This window comes from Xenopus laevis, chromosome 1L (assembly GCF_017654675.1).
Source record: "Xenopus laevis strain J_2021 chromosome 1L, Xenopus_laevis_v10.1, whole genome shotgun sequence".
NCBI lineage: Eukaryota > Metazoa > Chordata > Amphibia > Anura > Pipidae > Xenopus > Xenopus laevis.
This window is the reverse complement of record NC_054371.1, coordinates 200,691,115-200,713,449: the sequence shown is the minus strand read 5'-3', so window position 1 is coordinate 200,713,449 and position 22,335 is coordinate 200,691,115. Positions and strand designations below refer to the sequence as shown.

The window sequence follows — 22,335 nt, the reverse complement described above, 5'->3', positions numbered from 1 at the left end:
TAAATGGAATATGTGCCCTGCTTATAAGCATTATTTAATAAAAATGTGTCTGGAGAGCCATCAATGGAGAGGAGGTGCTGCTCTGCTTCTCTGATAACTGGCACTGCTTTATACTGTAATTATACCTTTCTAAAACTGCAAATGGCCAGCTGCTGCTACTCAAAGACATAACTACAGATAATGGTGAGTTGTTGTACTAAGCAAACAGATTACTTCATTAGTCTTGTTTTACACATTTCATGCATTCCAGGGCAAGCGCATGATGTCCAACAGTCTTATGCTTTGCTTAGAAAAGCTCCTGACATAAGCATGACCACAAACTGATGACTGCCCATTAAGAATCTTTAAGAAGGTTGAGAGTGATCCAAAATAAGCCTTTTAGTTTTAATGTTATTGTGCAAAAAAGCTGGTCTTTTAAGGGAACCACATAGAAAGCCATTGTCCCAAATTCCTATTCGACACCCTTTATGCCACATAATTACAAGGTCTGTTCCAAAACAAATAACAAAGGATTTGAAGAGTTGGGCAAAAAATGTATTACTTCTAGTACATTCCGTATTACAGAATAGTAACACAACAAAGAATTTCTTGTTTATTGTTCTTTTACAGATACACATGTATCAATATAGAAGGAATTCCATCTCTTGCAAATAGTCAATTTATATGCTACTGTGCATAACAATTTTCAGGGTCTACAGGGATAACGATTATTATTATTTTGTTATTTTTTTGCAGGGGAGCCCGGCACATTCTAATTACGCCACTGCCTTGTGCATGGCCTTGTGCCACCTACTCAATGTAGTGCTACTGAACAAAGGCAGCACTGCAATAAAAGTGTTTTTTTTTTAAATATTTTGGCACTTTGCACCTTGCCTAAGCCTCTGTAAATGAGACCTAGTGTGATAAAATTAAATAATATATTTGTGGCTGAAAACCATGTGCAGCATTGTGTAAAGTATGGTAGATAAGGTATATGGGACTGGGATCACCTGACTGTAGTTGGGGAATGATGGGGGTTACAGCATGGAGACGGTCACTGCTCCTGTATAAACAACAGCAAAAATATATGGACAAACAATCCCTGTTTTGTTTATAGTGGAGGGCATTTTTAGTAGCTTAATGTAGCTAATGCACAAAATGTCTTAGGGGGTTATTAATCAAAGGTTTTTATAGCTCGAATGAACTCACAACTTGAATGGTTTCTTATTTAAGAAAACCTCAAAAGGAAAATACTCGAATCTTCGAGTTGAGAAATCCAAAAACTCCAATTGATCCAGTTTCGGTGGTAGAAAAATTCGAATCACCCCAATTGATCCAGTTTTTGGGCAAAACCCCCCTAAAAAAACTCGAACATCATGCAGGCTATTAATATCTTCAAATGGTTCAAGGGACCTCTGCTATTGACTACTTCATGACCTCGACAGGTTTTATTTGGTGTATTTTCAGATTCAAGCTATTTCCAGGGTCAGGGTATAATACATCTCTAAAAATTTTATTTAACCCAAAAAAGTGAGTGTTGACCAAATAACCCTTAATGTCCTTTATAGTAGGCGAGTGCAGAAGACCTCTTCTTTTTGTATGAAATTTGTGGTCACACCCTCATTGCACGCCCACCTAATGGTTTAAAATGTATTAGGGTGAGCACAACATTCCCCTTTTGCAGGTACTTGGAAGTTCAATATTTAATATGGTTTTCATTTCTACAATCCAAGAGTCCTGCTGAAATCTGTAAATTCGAACCATGATACATATCCACAAATGTGTTGTATGTGTTATCAGGCTTTGCTGGACGACTTGATTGTCATTCCGTTGACTGAAAACTCCAGACACTGATTTCACCTTTTGCCACATGCCGATATGTCATTAGATCTTTTTTTTTCTTCTTTCAATTAATATATGACCGAATATTTAGTTTGTTTCATTTGTTTAACAAGGGTTTCTTCATCTACTTTTAGGACTTGATCAGATGATGTCTTATGGCACATTCATATAAAAATATAGAAAAGGGTTCACAAGCTTTCATACACGACTGTATATCTTGGATCAGTTTAGCAAACAATGAGCATGCTCGTAGGCCTAGTTTATGGGACTGTTTCATGATTCAAAAATATGTAACAATTTCACTTTGCAATGTTTTTATGTTTTAAAATGACCAATAAGTGAAGACATTATTATCATGCCACACAGATATTCAAGCTTGGCAAATCAGAAAGAAATGTAGGGATTAAAATAAAACTTCTTTGCTTTCCATTTACTTCAAGGATGTGAAAGAAATTGCCTCACCTCGTGTTTCTTTCTGAGATGAATGTGGAAGTAACCAATATCCGTGTGTCATAATCCTAAAGTGGGTCTCATTTTCTAAAAGTGGCCAAACCTGCCCTATGCAGAACCTCAACCAATCAGTGGGTAGATGTGGGATACTGCAGGTCAGATGAAGGAATCAAATCATTGATCTGTCACTACTGGCTTTTGTTACTGGGCAAATTTGCCCATTACATTTAAATGAGCCCACTAAATGTGTCACAACATATGTCCATGTCTAGAAGGCCACTGCAACCAATCAAATGTTTGTTTTCAAACAAGTGACAAGTAAACATGAGCTTCTGATTGATATGGTTGATCTGAAATCCTGTAGAGAAACATGAAAGCATAGGACCCATAGGGATCTTGACAAACTAGCCATTTGGGCAGTTAAGTGCCAGATAATATTGAATGTTGATAAATGTAGTTGTGCACCTGGGATGTAAAAATATCCAAGACGCTTATTTGTAAATGGGACTGCACTAGGCAATTCCATAATGGAAAAGGACCTTGGAGTCCTTGTAGATAATAAACTTGGCTGTAGCAAGCAATGCCAGTCAGCAGCTTCAAGGGCAAACAAGGTCTTGAACTGTATTAAAAGGGGCATAGATTTGCAGGAAGAGGGAAATATTCTTCCACTATACAGAGCGCTGGTAAGGCCCCATCTAGAACATGCAGTGCTGTTCTGGTTTCCAGTGCTCAAACAGGACATTATTACTAAGTTGATAAAAGGTATGGAAAATCTTAGCTATGAGGAAAGACTGGCCAAATTGGGGATGTTCACGCTGGAGAAGAGTCGCTTAAGAGGTGATATGATAACTATGTATAAATATATAAGGGGATCATATAATAACCTCTCTAATGCTTTATTTACCAGTAGGTCCTTCAAGCTGACAAGAGGTCACCCATTCCGATTAGAAGAAAGGAGGTTCTGTCTAAATATTTGGAAGGAGGTTTTACAGTGAGAGCTGTTAATATGTGGAATTCTCTCCCTGAATCAGTCGTGCAAGCGGAATGGCTGTATCCCATAGACTCCATTTTATCCAAATAATCCAAATTTTTAAAAATGATTTCCTTTTTCACTGTAATAATAAAACAGTAGCTTGTACTTGATCCCAACTAAGATATAATTAATCCTTATTGGAAGCAAACCCAGCCTATTGGGTTTGTTTAATGTTTAAATGAATTTCTAGTAGACTTAAGGCATGAAGACCCAAATTATAGAAAGATCCTTTATCCAGAAAACACCAGGTCCCGAGCATTCTGGATAACAGGTCCAATACCTGTACAGTCAAAAATTGAGCATTTCGAAAAATAAATCTGCATCCTAGAAATTACATGCCAATAACCTTTAATTAGCATCCCTTTATCTGGTCATGATTTATCAGTTAGGAAGCAACAAATAAAAAAAAGTCTTGTCTACAGGGAAACAGATACAATACAATAAGGTCTAGAATACATGGATGACGTACAGAAGCATACAATCTCACTAACCCATTTAGAGTATAACCCTTCTTTACATGTTTGCATACATTTCAAAAACCTCCACCACAAAGTATATGTAAATACTGTAGATAATAAGGCTAGCATTCTATAATTTTCTTTGTTTTTTTTCTATTAGGGTTACAAGTGTTGGTCATTGTTCTAACGTTAAAGGACATGTAAACCCCCTCCACAAAAATGTAATCATCGAACAGCTTCTTTGCAATCCTTAAATAACTTCCACTCTGGTTGTTAAAAGGTTAAAAGTAAGGCTGCAGCATCCCCATAATAACTTAGAAATTCTTCTCCTCCCATAACTCCCTCAGATATTTGCTTTGGCTGTTGACTTGAGCAAGCTCAGTTTTTCTCAGCTGAGATTACTAAACACACCCTCCAGTCTAACAGCCAACGAAAAGATAGCATTGCTGGTTCCCATAGAAATTCTAGCTGTCTGGTCCTATTTTTTTCTCCTAACCACCTCTCCTGAGCTCAGCTTAACTATTAGTGCTCAACCCCAGCAAAACCTTTTATCAAAGTATGGTGTGCCTCTGTAAACCTGCATTCTGCATTGCATGAACTTTCCAGTATAGATGTCCAGTTTGCAGATGTCAGTTTTACTGATGATGCGTCAGAGGGAAAATGGCCACCAAGAGCTGCTATTTGTTTTAGGAAAATGTGATGGCGCTGGCAAATGGAGGGGCAAATGCAGTACAAATGAAGTGGATTAGGTGGGAAAATATGCCCAACTTATATACATGGTAGGAAAATGTAGGCTTTACATGTCTGTTAAAGGTCATGATTTTTATGATGTCGTTTTTATTTTTAAATTACACTGTTTACACTGCAAATAATTCAATCTACAATATAAAATGTAATTCCTGAACCAGCTAATGTATTTTTTTTAGTTGTAATATTGGTGTGTAGGCGCCATCTCAGCTCATTTTGCCTGGTCATGTGCTTTCAGAAAGAGCCAGCACTTTAGTATGGAACTGATTTTTGGCAGGCTGTTGTTTCTCCTACTCAATGTAACTGCATGTGTCTCAGTGGGACCTGGATTTTACTATTGAATGTTGTTCTTAGATCTACCAGGCAGCTGTTATCTTGGTTAGGGAGCTGCTATCTGGTTACCTTCTCATTGTTCTATTGTTAGGCTGCTAGGGGAGGGGGAAGGAGGGGGGATATTACTCCAACTTGCAGTACAGCAGTAAAGAGTGACTGACGTTTATCAGAGCACAAGTCACATGACTGGGGGAAACCGACAATATGTCTAGCCCCATGTCAGATTTCAAAATTAAATATAAATCAGATTTCAGTGCAGAATTCTGCTGGAGCAGCACTATTAGCTGATGCATTTTTTCCCATTAATAATTAAACCCTTTCATTAGACACAGGAATATATGGTAAATTTGAAAACTTATTATTGCCCCTGTGGGCTGAGAAACATCCAGCAACCGCACTTTCCTGTAATAAGCACTGTTTGAAAACAAAAGTAAAATGCATTTTAAAGAAAAGTCTTGTCTAAGGAAAAATAAACAGAAAGTTGGAAATCTAATGTATGTCAGTAAGCAGGGCAGCAGTAGTAAAGTTTGCGGGGGACATATGTGTAATAAAAGTGTAATAAAAGTAAAAAGTGCCATGATTTACTTTCCAACTTATCAAGCTGCCACTGAAGGCATGAGACAAAAGCACATACCAGATCATGGTTGTTCAGAAAGAGGTCCACAGGCCAAATACAGCCTTCCAAAAGTTATATGCCCCCAACCTGCCCAATGACCCTGCAGATTTTTTTTGCGTGATGTGGTCATTTGATGATAAGGCTCTATAAAGTTGGCACTATATAGCAACGTGGCAATGTGAGAGATGCAAAAATACCTGAATCTGGGCTTTCCTTATTTGCTGGCTGGTCAGCTGCGATTTTTGTTGCATCATCTTTTCAATACGCTGGTTAACTTGCTGGTCTTTCTTGAGTTCATTGTCATAAAATCGTGAGCCCTGTAGTATATTGATACTCTCATTAGACTAGCATACATAAATGGCCACATTAACTATAGACAAAATAAAGTCTAAATATGATCTATAAACGGCAATTCCATTCATTATTAAAGAAAATCCGGTGCTTTGTTACGGATTATATTTGAGAAAAGATCTTTTATCTGGCCATTCATAAATATTGAAATAATCACCGACTTCCTTGTAGTCTTGATTGTAGCTATGATGGCATCGCCTTGCCTAATGACTTTATTGTGCTTTAACAGATAGGAGCCTGAAACTCTCCTTCGAATTTGGACCCACATCAAAGGACAACTAAACCCAAAAATCACTGAGAGGGGGACAATGTGCTTGTAATGCTAATTGCTAGACTGGGATGCACTAACCCAAGGTATGTTCTTTTAAGAGCCATCATCCCTTTAGTTAATCTTCTAAGGTTCCCTGCGTCAATTGAGCAGTACAGAGATTGCCAGAAAGTTTCTTTACTGCACAGGCCCAGGGTAGCTGATTATTGGGAAGAAAAGAAAAGCGGTGGCACTTTGTGACCCAAATTTTGGTTTTGAAACAGTCATGAACTGTATTTTTGCTGTATTCAGGGGGATCAATAAAACCCATCCTAAACTGCAAGGGGCCAATTTTTGGGTCCCAACTCATAGTTACAGGGGGTTATTTACTAAAATCTTTTTTTTATTAATAAAACCATAACCAAACACACATGCTCGATTTGACCTTATTTATTAATAAAATAACCCGAATTAATCGGATCATCGAAAAACTTGATAAAACAAGTGAAATCACTTGAAACCCAAATCACTTGAATTTTTAGGGTTTTTTTCCCAGAATCGCTAGATTTTTTTGGTGTTTTTGCCCAAAAACCCTGAAAAAGACGGATTAATGGCGTAAACGCAGCGTAAACCATGATAACTTCAAATTGAAATTGGTGCCTCTCCCACTGACTTATATAGAACCTCAACAGGTCTGAGATTTTTGGATTTGGGCTTTTTGCAGTCTCGGGGTACAATAAATCTAAAAAAATCAGGGAAAATTTGAAAAAATTTGAGCTTTTGTCCCAAAAAGGCCGACCAGATAAATTTGAGGATTAGTAAATAACCCCCTAAGAATCTATAGCTTCCTCTTTAGTGAACTTTTTATGTTATATTGTGCAAAACACATATTTATACTTGTATAACTGTACTAAACACCCATTATGTGTAACAGCAAAAGCATGAAGACAGCTATGCCTGCAAAGAAAACCTATGAATCTCAGTAAAGACACAAATCAATGAATTCGCATCTGTGCAAAGCTGTAGTCTAAACATATTTATAGCTCTTCCACTTACCTTGGTTGCATCCATTATGATCTTATTGATTTTTTCCTTATCCAGCCCTTCCATCCCAGCTTTGTTGTCATTGAGACCCATTCTGAACTGAAAGGCTTCATTGCTGGGAGCAATCTCTGCTTCTTGCTTGTTATCCATTTTGCAAATGTGTAGCGCATAACCTGGAATCAGAGGTGCAATAAAGGGTAGAAGATGGGACTTTTCTTATTGGCAAGAAACCAAAGCAGAACTCTAGGTCTAAACTGGGATTATCTTCGCTTTAAACTAACAGAGGCAAATGTGCTTCATTTCCCTGCACATTACTATGCAGCATTTGCATTCAAATCCCCTTCATAGCATTGCATTGCTTTTAATGTACATGAAAGGGAGTTCAAACACTGCTAAAACCTACAATGCTTATGTTATGCTTCATAGCACAAATGATATGGGGTGCAGGCAACACATTGCCTAATAGAGAACAAGACAACAGAGCAGGCTTCCTTCTAACTGAAAGAGATAAAAGAAGGAGGAGGAAAATTGCTGGCAGTTTTTAAAACACATTCTCAGTTACATTGTGAAAATAAACATGGGCACATTAGTCATGCATAAAAGTTTGGTCTATAAATGTATCTTTTTGGCATTGGCAACAAATGGAACCAGAGTGGATGAAATTGTGCAAAAATTGTATGGTTATAATGGTGAATAATGGTGGGGTGCAGACCAACTATCCCAGATTCCTTTTTTATTCTTGGTTTCACGATAGCTTCTGAAGGCACTGAAAGGTTGTAAACCCCTTTAAAATGTCACCCAGTAAAAGAAAATTTTAAAGCTATTTTACAAAATTGCCAGTTGGTTGTAAATGTAATTGCTATTTTCAGACGGTTAGGCAGTTATTTACTAAAATCCGCATTTATGTCATAATTAAGATTAAAAAAGCTCGACCAAACTCCCATGCCCAATCTTGCCTTATTTCTTAATAAAATAAATGTAATAAATCGGATCTGACATTTTTAATCGAATCTCTTGATTTTTGGGGGTTTTGCCCCAAATGTACCGGATTATCGGGCTAAACCCGGCGCAAACCACAATATCGTAAAATTGGGTAAGGGACATCTCCCATTGACTTATAAATAACCTCAACAGGTCAGAGATGGCAGATTATCGGATTCAAGCTTTTTGCAGCATCAAGATATAATAAATATTTTTTCCACTAAAAATGTGAGTTTTGCCCAAAAAACCCCAACCAAATTTGAGTTTAGTAAGTAACCCCTAAGCTCTAACAGGCAGGGCCCCCCTTATCTCCTTGCATGTTACTTGTATGGTTGATGGATACACGTATTCCATAAAGCACAGTGGAATTTGCTGCCAGGTATGGGACCTGTTATCCAGAATGCTCGGGACCTGGGGTTTTCCAGATAAGGCATTTTTGGATACTACAAAATAATTTAAACACAAATAAATGCTGTTTTGCCTCCAATAATGATAACTTATATCTTAGTCAGAAACAAGTACAAGGTACTCATATTACAGAGAAAAAGGAAATCATTTTACAAATTTTGAATTATATTATTAAAATGGAGTCTATGGGACTATACCTTTTTTTTTTAATCTCTACATAAAACGAGACATATAGGATATGTAAAAAAAAAAAAGGTAATTTTGTAGGCAGTAATGAACAATAATACATAGTGCTGGTTTTACTTTGAGCTTAAAATTAATATCTTTAAAAATGACCCCTTTATTGGAGCTCATATAGATCTGCTACATACTGTAGATCCATGGGTGTATCAGAATGGTCCCTGCCAGATGCATTTTTCTCCCCTATCACAATTACAGATTAAGATATGATACCATGTATTCAGATTTGTCATTAGTTGTTGAACATACATTGTATTTCTTTCCCTTCTGGAAAAGTTACCACAATGTGACATTCATATCAAGGGTGCTTATGAGGCATCACTATATAAATGAGCTGGAGAGAGTGCAGAGACGTGCAACTAAATTGGTTAGAGGGACGGAAGACTTAAATTATGAGGGTAGACTGTCAAGGTTGGGGTTGTTTTCTCGCGCTTGCGAGGGGACATGATTACACTTTACAAGTACATTAGAGGACATTATAGACAAATGGCAGGGGACCTTTTTACCCATAAAGTGGATCACCGTACCAGAGGCCACCCCTTCAGACTAGAAGAAAAGAACTTTCATTTGAAGCAACGTAGAGGGTTCTTCACAGTCAGGACAGTGAGGTTGTGGAATGCACTGCCGGGTGATGTTGTGATGGCTGATTCAGTTAATGCCTTTAAGAATGGCTTGGATGATTTTTTGGACAGACATAATATTAAAGGCTATTGTGATACTAAACTCTATAGTTAATATAGGTATGGGTATATAGAATTTTAATTAAAAGTAGGGAGGGGTGTGTGTAGGGATGCTGGGTTTTCATTTGGAGGGGTTGAACTTGATGGACTTTGTCTTTTTTCAACCCAATTTAACTATGTAACTATGTAACTATAGTTGGGTTGATTGTGGTGATGTACAGTATACAGTGAAGAAGTAACTGGGGTGAGGGAAAATAAAAAGGTAAATAAACAAACAAATAACCACTGGTACCCGTTCTGAGCTGACGTAAGTCTGCTAAACGTTATCTGAGGAATTTTTTTTATTATAGATCGGTTGAATCTATCCATTTTCACTTTGACCTCCAAGAAGGCTAATGACATTCTTGTTTTTTTTTCACAAAATGTCTCTTTTTACATATATATTTTAAAAATATATATCAAGTGAAGGATCCGGGTCATAAGCACCCAAACCATACAAGAGAAGTGGTTAGTACTAAAATTGCTACAAATAGAATTAATGTACTGGAATAAGAAATAATATGCAATGGAGGATTCTGTCCAAGTTTAAAGGGATACTGTCATGGGAAAAAAATGTTTTTTCAAAATGAATCAGTTAATATCGCTGCGCCAGCAGAATTCTGCACTGAAATCCATTTCTCAAAAGAGCAAACAGATTTTTTTATATTCAATTTTGAAATCTGACACGGGGCTAGACATTTTGTCAATTTCCCAGCTGCCCCTGGTCATGTGCCTGCACTTTAGGAGAGAAATGCTTTCTGGTAGGCTGCTGTTTTTCCTTCTCAATGTAACTGAATGTGTCTCAGTGGGACATGGGTTTTTACTATTGAGTGCTGTTCTTAGATCTACCAGGCAGCTGTTATCTTGTGTTAGGGAGCTGTTATCTGGTTACTTTCCCATTGTTCTTTTGTTTGGCTGCTGGGGGGGAAAAGGGAGGGGGCGATATCACTCCAACTTGCAGTACAGCAGTAAAGAGTGATTGAAGTTTATCAGAGCACAAGTCACATGACTTGAGGCAGCTAGGAAATTGATAATATGTCTAGCCCCATGTCAGATTTCAAAATTGAATATAAAAAAATCTGTTTGCTCTTTTGAGAAATGGATTTCAGTGCAAAATTCAAAATTTTTCCCATGACAGTATCCCTTTAAAATTTTCAAACGAACAGATCCATATGAACCTAACATGGGCCTATGCAGACCCAATGAAAGAGAAACACATCAACACTTTAATGTGGTTCTTGCCTAATGGGACTTTTAAACAAGCCCAATAAATATCTGCATGATTTTTGGTCTTAGACTGGAGGAGCCAAGTAAGAAGTTTCTATTGGCTCGTGTATGACCAGCTTAAAATACAGTCTATATCTTGTATACAACATGTAAGGAACTTTTCACCCAATATGAAAAAATCAGACCAGAACATCATATACTTAAATTTATGGGCAATGGCACATGTGGAGATTAGTCGCCTGCAATAACCTCCTCTACAGACGTAGATGAGTTTTTTCATATTTAAAGGTGGCCATACATGAGGCAATAACAGCTGCAGTCTCTATTTCATTGACCCATGTACAAGGTCCACTGATGGGCCTGCCCAACAGATATCTGGCAGGTTTGAAAAATCCCATCAGACAATGACCATCCGTAGACTGCAGTGCATGCCTTGATCATTGGCCCTATGGTTAGATTAGCCTGATTTGGCTCTGTGCTTCGATTGCCAAAGTGGGTCCAAACCTGATCGTTTGTTGATTTCACCAAACAAACAGATCTGGCAGTGTATGGCTAACTTTAGTGAGTCTAGTGCCGCTTCCCTTTTTTAAATAAGACCAAAACTTATTTTGGGATTCTTCCTCAGAACCCAATAGCTAGTACAGAATAACATTCAGACACATTTATATATTGCAAAAGAAATGCCACTGTATTGAAAAGAACTGACATTAAACCGAATCTTGGGTCCCAACGTATATCCCTAGTCTAGAGAAAACAGAATAATTGGAACATGCAACTGAAACACGGCATGTGACATGCCCCGAAATTGACATCTTGCAGGCTGACTCTTAAAGGAAATCCTTTGTGTAGTTCAACCCTAATTCATTCACTGTAATATTTATTTTTACTAACAAGCAAAGGTTCTGAGAATGGCCGAGTATTTCCTCTGTGACCCTGATTATTTCTGAGGGGAACATATTCTGGCCTGCCTTTTCCTGCTAGCTTTCCTGACACGGTACCCAAACTATGTCTTGCTTCAGTACTACTACTTCTTATTATTTTTCAGACACAAATGTATCCGATTGCCCTTTCAAAACACAAAGAAAAAAAAACTTTGAATTTCAAATGATTTTTTTTGGCTACTTCGACCTTCGAATCAAACGATATCGAACTAAAAATCGTTCGACCATTCGATAGTCGAAGTACTGTCTCTTTAATGGATTAAAATCCTTTTAATCGTTCAATTCGAAGGATTTAATCGTTTGATCTAACGATTTTTCCTTCGATCGTTCGATTGAACGAATTGCGGTAAATCCTTCGACTTCGACATTCGAAGGATTTTACTTCGACAGTCGAATATCGAGGGTTAATTAACCCTCGATATGGGACCCTAAGTAAATGTGCCCTTAACTGTGTGGTAAGATGTTTAAGGAGCAGAATCAGATGACCGTTGAGGCTCATCATGTGGAATTCCAGAGCAGTCAGACAAGCTCAACAGTCAGATACATTACAGTCAGCGCAAGTGCATAACGTAGACAAGAATGATTTCTAAGAAGTGCATATACACAAGAAATTTAAATTATATTATTTTACTTTTTAGCGCCTCGTAAAGTTGAATTTGTTTTGCCAAGCTGGGAGGTTCAAGCCCAAGTAATTGACCATTCAGGATAAGATTTGAAGGTGAATTGATTTGTACTGGTCCTCAAACTCATGGAACTATAAGAGTGGCTCTTGAAACAATTTTTTACAAGTATGTAACCCTGTTATCAGATAAGATGGAGTCTGACAAAATGTTGGACCACAGGTGGGACTGAACCAAAGAAGTCTAAAGAACACATGCCTAGACCTGCTTATGTATGCATGTACCTCCACCTTCTATGGCCATTGGTACACAGCACTGTGTCAACTGCTGCCTTCTTTTGGAAAGCAGGGTGGACAAAACAACCGACAGTCCTCAAATAAAACACTAAAGTGGTGACTGAAGCCATTTTTCTGGCTGACCGCAGCAGTTGACAGAATATCCCGTGTCGTATAGGTCTAATAGAGAGCCCATATTAGACCTATAGGTCTAATGGGTGCTCTAGTCATCAAAGGATGACTAGAGCCAAAGATACAAACGAAGCACATAACAACAATACTATGTATCACACTGTGTAGGACAAATTATATTTTACTGTATATCTGGAATGTCAGCCATCAGAAAGCTCATGCTTAATTCTGCCTCCTCCTACCTCGTGCCAAAATGGTAGAGAGATTGCAGGGAAGTGAATGTGAAATTGAGAAAGGGAAGGTGAGGGAAGAGAAGATGAGTCTGGCACAGAATATAAGTACAGGGGATATCTGTGATATTTTAAATGTGCATGTGGTTAAAGAGTACAGGGATAGGCACAGCCAGCATTGTGGTTCGTGACAATCCTTTAGCAGAGCACTAGTAATAAATACATGGTGTTTTTAAAAAATACTTTGTTCAGTGTCAGTGAAAGATTATTAGCCATCAGAAATCTCATACTTAATTCTGCCTCCTCCTACCTCTTGTGAAAGTAGTAGAGAGATTGCAGGGAAGTAAATGTGGAATTGAGAAAGGGAAGGTGAGAGAAGATGAGCCTGACACAGAATATAAGTGCATGAAAGATCTGTAATATATAATTATTTAATGTGCATGTAGCTAAAGAGCACAGGAATAGGCACAGCTATTAGTGTGGTTCATGGCACTCCTTTAGCAGAGCACTCGTAATATATACATGGTGTTTTTACAAAGAACAAACATGTACCCCATATTTTACTTTGTTTAGTGTCAGTGAATATGTCATCAGATGATGCATATTTAGCAAGCAATATTCAATTGTTTGCTAGTCAGAAGGGCAAATCACAGGCATAAAGCACCATATTTAAAGAAATCCTCCCCGCTCACCTATGGTATCTTTCATGCAACCATAAAAAGTAGAGAAAAAAACGATTTATTTGTTCTGCCATCCTGAAGACTACACTGGTCAACGAACATTATACACTGTATAAACATTGCTCTGGAACTCTCAGTTTGGCCTCAGGCAAGGTACTAAATCCCAAATAATGAACAGATTATTTTGAGGTCACAATAGAACAGCCTGCTTCTGCTTAGGAAATATAACCAATATGTTTGGACCAAGAGAAAACCAGGGAAAAGCTGGACACTGGCCACAGCCCAGGATACAAATATTTAAACTTTCATTAGGTAAAGTGCAAAAGTAGCCAAGTAGAAAATCAGCAATGGAAAATATCTCAGTGTTAAAACAATGGCAAGAGAGGGTTGTGTACAGCATGGAGGGAAATACACAAGGTTTAAACACAACACAGCCCAGATGGGAGCTTAAGATTGCTTTCAAAAATAGGGCCCATCCATCAGAACACGAAAGTGATATAACACCAAAATTAGTATAAGCCAACCTAAGCAGAAGATATAAACAAAGCTTTTAGTCAAAGTGCTCAGCCTGCACAGTTTCATAAACAGACATATCCTCTGCTGAACACCAGGAAAGCGAGAGCGATCCACATGTCCCCTGCGCTTGACTCCCATCAGCCAGGGCCTTGAAAGGATTTACGCTACACTAATGAACTACGGTATCAGTATGCCGATTTGTTGTCTCCTTAATAAGTAATAACTTTGCAGGTACAATGTACTACTACAAATAATTTACAATATAGACACTGTGGCAAAATTTTTCAATTACAGTTCATGGGTCCTGAAGCAAAAAATTTTTTGGCTCCTCGGCATTTGTGAAGATGACTTCTGTTTTCAAATAAATATTGAAATAGAAATATCTCAGCAGTCAGGATCCCACTTGGCTCTTTACACTCCTGTTTCATTGGGTCCCCAAGTGCTGGGTTTGCTGTACCTATTTAACCCTTTCCTCACTTTTCTCTTTCAAGGCCACATGTTGCCAGATGTATGGTCCCTGAGGACATACATCTGGCAACATGTGGCACGCATCTTTTAATTGTCCTAACCAGAAATTATCTGCAAGTTTATTTGTCTAAAGACAACCACCAATTGGAGCAGCCCATCCCGGGTCTTCACAGAAACCGCCAGCTTCAGTGTTTCAGTTAAAAGGTATACATTTTATTAATATATTAGATTACAAACAAGCATCCGAGGTCTGACGCGTTTCATGTTCGTATTGATTGATAAGTCTAAAGACATACAAAGCAGATGCCCTAAGATCATTTTTACACCAGTAGAAAAACACCAGTGCTCAGCCGGTACAGCCTCTGCCATGCCCTTTTATTGCAGCCACATTTAATTGCACCTGAGCACAGAGCAGATTTCATAATCCCCAACCTAGGTCAGCCATGCATTCCCCCACAAGGATGGGGGGCATCCGATAGTATTAGGGCTAACCTGAATATGGCTGCATTAATCCTGGGGCACACTGAAAAACAGAAATGTATTCCTGTGTCTTGTTTCTTAATATACACTTTTCTACCTCGGATGTCAAGCTTGCAGGCCTATAGTTTTCAGGCTGAGAATGGCTTTCCTTTTTGAGCTTATGCTATATTGCAAATATTTTAGACATGGGAGTTAACTGGGGATAGATTTTGTTGGAAACCCACTGGGAACAGCAGGAAAATTTAACCTGCACCTGCAACCCTGCCTGCACTTCTGGGACTTCTGCAGGTACCCAAACTGCTACAGGACACAAGCACTCTGACAAAATGATTCTGTAAACCTGGCAAGTTATTTTCTTCAAAGTGGGTCATTCCACAGGATAACACCTGTAACATAATGCTCAGCCCCTCCTCTCCTACTCCTTCCCAATAAAAGATTATTATTGGAATAGCTACAGAAAGAACAGCAGTTATTCAATGTTTCCTTACAAAATGAAATGCTAGTGATCTAGGCACGAATACTATTATATCCATCCAATTCACCTTTATTCAATATTGTAAGCATATAATTAACTGGTAGTCCTTTCCCAGAGCACAGAAAAAGTAGGAATATATGTTTATGCCATTTAAAAAGGCAAATGATTCTGGCAGAGTTTTTCTACACAGCACAGCATATTACAGGAGAATCCCGCTTTTTGGGTTTACCCAGGGCTGCAAAAAATAAGAAAAATCTGGGAAACTGATAAATGTGGGAAAAAACAAACAATGCTTACCTGTACCAGACCGCAAATAATCAGCGTAGTTTCTGGGTAAACTTAATTTCTGGGTACTTCAAAGCAGAGGAACGTGCATGTGTATTATGTCACCCAAACGTAACCATGTTCATAACTTTTACTCTGTTCATAGACTTTGAGTGCTGCTATAACAAGATTTCTGTCTAAAAATTAAACCTATTTTTCTACATAATTGAAGCCAGTTTCTGTCTGTCCTTTGTCTGTCCCTTCTCCGTTCACCAGACTACAGAAATAATATCAGAAATAATCATCACAAATGTACACTCCTTGAGCCATGACACCAGTTCTCCAAAAGTCTTCCTACACTTCTGTTCTACTTTTCAGAATATGCAGGGTATGTTGGGAATTACAGTCTTGGCTAGAGGAAAGCCGACTACTGACACAATACTGTAATGATACAGTATGAACAGTCAAGAAAAGCAATGGGGGAATAGTAAGACACTGCTTTCAATAGCAATATCATTTCCAAATAAACTAAATCATAATATATTCCTTTAGTATGCAAAAAAAAAAAAAAGTTTTTTGATTGAGGACTCCCTTTAACTTTTATGCTGTAGATATGTTCATTTGAAGCAATAGAATTCTTAATGAATCAGATGCAATTTGAGAGTTGGACTGGCCAGATATGGGATGACTTTGACGTAGTTGGCCAACTTAAATATATTGCAATTTATGCCTCACTGAGGCAACTTTGGGCGACTATTGAAAACGCATCAACGTTTTGCTCCCCCTGGTAACCTATGTTGAAAATCTGTAATTATTGTATACTGGAATTTTGCTTGGAATTACATTTTCCTTCATTATGAAAAAAAAAAAACCACAGATCTATGTTTACATCTCTTTAAAAACTTCTTACCTCTTAACCTTTAGCAATGTGTAGCCTTCTAACTGTGGATTCAGAGACTATATTATAGGAAACTGAATCAATCCATTTTGGATTTGGCATACCTCCCAAAATGTAGGAAACCGAAAGAGGGACAAAAAGATTTGGCGCGTGCAGCGTGGCATTTTTTTTTGCCCACACCCCCTAATTACCATGTTCATTTTACATAATTTGGCAGGTTATGAAAGTTTGAACACATTTCTGTGGTTTTTATATGTTATTACATTTTTGCAAATGAAGGTGAATTGCCCTTTAGACTGTGAGTCTTCGTTCTTACCTTATCAAACTGTTACAAAAGTATGTTAAGTATCTCTTCTGGGCTGTCTGCCAAGACCCAATTAAGTTAGAAACTTTGTTTCTGTTCCTGGCCGTTCAGTGCTGCAGATCAAAGAGAAACTCGGGACTTATCAGTACAAATTGTGACAGTGGGTTGAGCTGTCAAAAGCGGGACTGTCCCGCTCAAAACTGGACAGTTGGGAGGTATGGATTTGGAAAACCCTGAATTCTCCACAAAAAAATTGGCATCTGAAGCCATCTGCATACTCAAATTGGCAAGAATTATTTTAAAATGTCATCAATTGTAAATAAATAATTATCTTAGTTGTCCAGAGCTTTAACGTCACATGACTTTCAAGGGGTTATATACTAAAATCCAAATTGATCTCATATTTTATTTTTAAAAAAACCACGACCAAACTCCCATGCTTGAGTTGAGCTTATTTATTAATAAAATAACCTGAATTAATCACGGAAGAACTCAATAAAATCGAGTAAAAACACTAATCGCTCCAATTTTTCTGCCTTTTTTCCCCCGAATCGCCTGATTTTTAGAGTTTTTGGCCAGATTTTCGGGCTAAACCCACCAAAGACCCCAATAACTTCAATTTGGGATAGTTGCCTCTACCCCTGACTTATACAGGACCTTGAAAGGTCTGAGATGGCGGATTTTCGGATTCGGCATCCGGGTATAATAAATCTAAAAGAATTGGAGTTTTCTAGTGAAAAAATTTAGTTCAAGATTTTACCATTCAGACTTTAATAAATAACCCCCTAAGAGTTCCGATTTGGTTGACCACTGAACTCAGTCCTGTATTTGATGCATCCCTACTTCAGTGGCATAACTACATGTTATACTACAAGGCCCAGATTGCAGAGTCTGCTGTATGGTAGTTCCCCAGCCATTTTTAACTTCAAACATTGAGAGTAGCCCTGATCATTTAAAGATGGCCATAGACACAAATATACAGTCTTGTGTGGAGTGTCCCTGACATTTTTCATACCATGGCTATCAGTCGTTCAGACGATCGGACAGGTTAAAAGATTTATATGGACTACCAATACGATCTCTGCATGTATTGCCTATCTGCCAATATCAACGGTTGACTGTCAATACTATGGGGCAGATTTACTTATGGTCGAATATCGAGGGTTAATTAATGTTACGTTAATATTATGTTAATATCGCAGTCGAAGTATTTAGCGATATTCGTTCAAACGATTAGATCCTTCGAATCGTTCGATTCGAAGGATTTTAATCCATCGATCTAACGATTTTTCTTCGACCTAAAAATGCTTAGGAAGCCTATGGGGACCTTCCCCATAGGCCAACATTGACCTCGGTAGCTTTTAGGTGGCGAACTAGGGGGGTCGAAGTTTTATCTTAAAGAGACAGTACTTCTACTATCAAAGTACGAAGTAGCCCACTCGATGGTCGAAGTAGCCAAAAAAAACATTTGAAATTTGAAGTTTTTTTTCCTCTATTCCTTCACTCGAGCTAAGTAAATGGGCCCCTATTTGTTGGTAGGGTTGCTACCTTTTCCGGAAAAAAATACTGGCCTTCCTATCTATTTATCTTTTTTCCATATTAATAACATTGGGATCAACCATCATTTTTACCGGCAAGGTGGCAACCCTATTTGATAGACAAAACTTTCATATGATTGCGGTCTGTGATTTAATGGCCAGAACATCATCTGCTTTTTTTCTTCTTACTACTTTATTTAATCTGAATGGTTAGTGGTAGGTCGGGAGATTGCAATGTCCAATGTTCATTGGAGATAAGGAATTATCTGCACGTCTATGGCCAGTTTTACACTACTCATCATACCTCCCAAATGTCCCTTTTTCGGAGGGACAGTCCCTCTTTTGACAGCTCAACCCGCAGTCCCTCATTTGTACTGGAAAGTCCCTCTTTTCTCTGCACTGAACAGCCAGAAAAAGAAACAAAGTTTCTCACTAAATTGGCTTTTAGCAGAGAGCCAAGAACAGCTAACAGGTGCAAATAAGATACTTTGTAACAATTTTGAGACACAAAAACACAGTTTAGATAAGGAGAAATATTTTCAAACTTTCATAACCTGCCAAATTTTGTAAAACAAACATGGTAATTAGGGGGTGTGGCCACAGAAAGGTTTGTGGTCAAAAAACTGCTGCGCTACGTGCGGAAAATAATTTTTTGTCCCTCTTTTTACTTCCAAAATGTTGGGAGGTATGTACTCATAGTGATCATAGGATCTCAACACACAGCTCCTACAGTAAGTGTAGACAAAAGTGAACAGAGAGGCAGAAAATTGCTCATTTTATAAAAATGGCACGGATTTTCTAGATGAAGTAGTTGGCAAAGATTTTTAGGTGAAGAGGTAAATGCTATATTATTTTTTTTTTTTTTTACTTTATATCCCCTTTAAACCATTCGGATCCCCTGAAAAAGGTAAAAAGGGGATCTACTTACTGTAAAATTGTTTTTCACTTTACAGTCAGCTGAACATTACCAGTGTCTTGCTGATGACAAAATGGATGCTGGATACAAGTATTGTATTGTGGCTATAGTAATAGCATTCTGGCAAATCGCTGGAGATTTTATATTTTGTACACACACGTACAGACTCACAGCAGAATAGTTCTACAGCATTTAAACAGGGTTCCACTAAAGACAGAAAAACATACATTTGCATATAAACAGCAGGGGCAAGTTCAGACATATCACACCATGCAGCTGTCATTTATGCAGAACCTCTAGAAAGCTTTTTACCTCACACAGGCAGTAGTTCTGCTCGCTAAATATGACCTTACAAACCCCATGAGAGACCCTTTCATTGCTTTCACTTACCAGCTATGGCCCCCAACAAAGACAATCAGTTTGAAAATAATCTCACTTTCTATTTCCCTCCTCTATTCAAGCAACGTTCCGTCTTACTCCGTCGGCTAAAGCCAGCCCCCCTTCACTTCCTGGAGCTCGGTTCTGACTGGGTAAGGAAGCAAGTTACGCCATCTTTGGTGAGGGAATGACTGTTAGCCCTAGTCTGAAACAAAGTGAATTAGAACGTAATTACACCTCGGTAGAGTTGGTGTTGGTGCTCAAAGTAGGCACGTAAAGTGTGCTACATTAAATTATACAAATAAGGAATCTGTTAGTTAACTTCAGTTACAAGATAATCTGACATTTATGAAGTATTATATAGTATATGAAATAGGCATACCTCCCAACTGTCCCTTTTTCGGAGGGACAGTCCCTCTTTCTTCCAAAATGTTGGGAGGTATGGTAAATCTGTAAAATATGAAGAATTTTTAACCTATAATACACACCATGAATTTCCTGTAAATGATATCCTTATAAATAGTGCTTAATAATGTCATCTGTTATAATTGGAGCTTAGTGATGTCATTTCTGCCTCACTGAAACTTGTGTATTATAACAAATAAAGTACCCCCTCTTGCAAAATATAAGGATATTAGAAGTCACCGCATACGGAGTTCCATAACCTGTATAAAAACACTCAGCCTCGTGTTTTTAAATGGTCATGTTACTTTATTCACTATATATCTATATCTATCTATCTATCTATCTATCTATCTATCTATCTATCTATCTATCTATCTATCTATATATATAACAGCATAAGAAATGGCAATACTGTATTTCAGCATGTCAGCTAGACAGCCCCCTCCCCTGTAAAAACACAAGCGTGTACTACCCACATTGTTATGTTCTAACCAAAAGATCAATTAGCAGATAGGTAGGTTTTGATAGGACAAAGGTTGAACCTGATGGAAAGTGTGGGTTTTTTTCCCAACAGCAGTTACTTGAATAAAAAACAAAACAATTTTACTGAAAAGCAAGGGTGTAACTATAAAGGAAACAGACCTTGTGATTGCTGGGGGACCAGCTGGACGTAGACTGATAAGCAGCAGTTTATGGGAAATGTCTTGCTGTAGGGACCAATAACTAGTTGTTCCAATGCTGAATAATTAATGTAGGTGATAGCTAATTTAATTAAGTACAGTAAATACAGTATATCATTATATAAACAGTTGATGTTATTCTATAAGTAGTTCAGTTATCATTTATGCCTGAATTATAGTGGATGCATGTTTCTTTTACCTTATTGAAGGGGCAGTGTACGCCCTTGTTCAGCATGAGTTCAGTGAATAGAGCTTGTGCTGACTATACATATTGCCTATTGTTTTATTTATAAAAAAAATCTATGTTTTTGTGTTATTTTTTTCACTAAACAGGGCATACGAGAAAACTCATTTAGATTACCAGAGCAAAGATAATGCCCCTGCTTAATGGATTGTTAAAAAAAACAGTACCAACAAAAGGGGTAGGCAAGGGGTTGTATGGTGGTAATGTAATTATCTAATTCGAATGGGCCAGTTTCACTATCTACTTTGTACCAAAGTGACATTCTGGGCATTACAAGAGAAGCACTATTAATAATTCTCTTTAACAAATCTTTTAAAATAAAATATAATTACATACTTATAATACCCCAGCATATTCCACAGTAAGTCCAAATGCACAAAACTACAGGTACACTGAAGAGCTACTTTATTTGGAAATAATAATACTTGTCATGAACATGACCACAATTCAGCAGTCTTTTCACTTGTAGCAAATTTTCTTTACCTTAGATATCACTTAAAGGGTCAGTAAAACCAAAAAGCAAATATCCATTTGGTATAGGTATTAAATCCCTTATCTGGAAACCCATTATCCAGAAAGCTCTGAATTACGGGAAGGCCATCTTCCATAGAGTCCATTTTAAGCAAATAATTCTAATTTGTTAATAATAATTTCCTTTTTCTCTGTAATAATAAACCTGTACATTATACTTGATCCAAAGTTGCATTAATCCATATTTGTGGCAAAACAATCTTATTGGGTTCATTTAATGTTTAAATTATTTTTAGCAGAGTTAGGGTATGGTGGCCCAAATTATGGAAAGATCCCTATTCCAGAAAAACCCAGGTCCCAAGCATTTTGTATATTAGATCCTATATCTGTATACTTGTATGGATATGTCATTGATACTTTTAATTGTGGAATCTAATTCAGAATCTACTTCATTGGCAGTGATGCAGATTCAATCAAATAATACTGGTATAATTACCCTTGGCTTGTAGTTTTAGGTATCAGAGGCCCTTGCATCCATCCAATGTGATCTCATACCTCCCATCTGTCCCGTTTTGAGCGGGACAGTCCCTCTTTTGACAGCTTAACCCACTTAATTGCGTCTTGGCAGACAGCCCAGAATAGATGCTTGACATACTTTTGTGACAGTTTGATAAGATAAGAACTTAGACTCAGAGTTTAAAGGCAATTCACCTTCATTTGCAAAACTGTAATAACATATAAAAAC

The 22,335-nt window shown here is 37.7% G+C and overlaps 1 protein-coding gene across 1 annotated transcript in view; it reads right to left on the bottom strand.

The window, feature by feature from the left end:
• The window catches only part of polk.L (polymerase (DNA directed) kappa L homeolog), a 66,038-nt gene extending 46,106 nt beyond the window's left edge, over positions 1 to 19,932 (bottom strand). Inside the window, 3 exon segments of the mRNA NM_001093083.1 lie at positions 5,656 to 5,775; positions 7,113 to 7,273; positions 19,803 to 19,932. Of these exon segments, the coding sequence (NP_001086552.1) occupies positions 5,656 to 5,775; positions 7,113 to 7,250 (258 nt within the window). The 5' untranslated portion in view covers positions 7,251 to 7,273; positions 19,803 to 19,932.
• Positions 19,933 to 22,335: the final 2,403 nt, after the last annotated feature.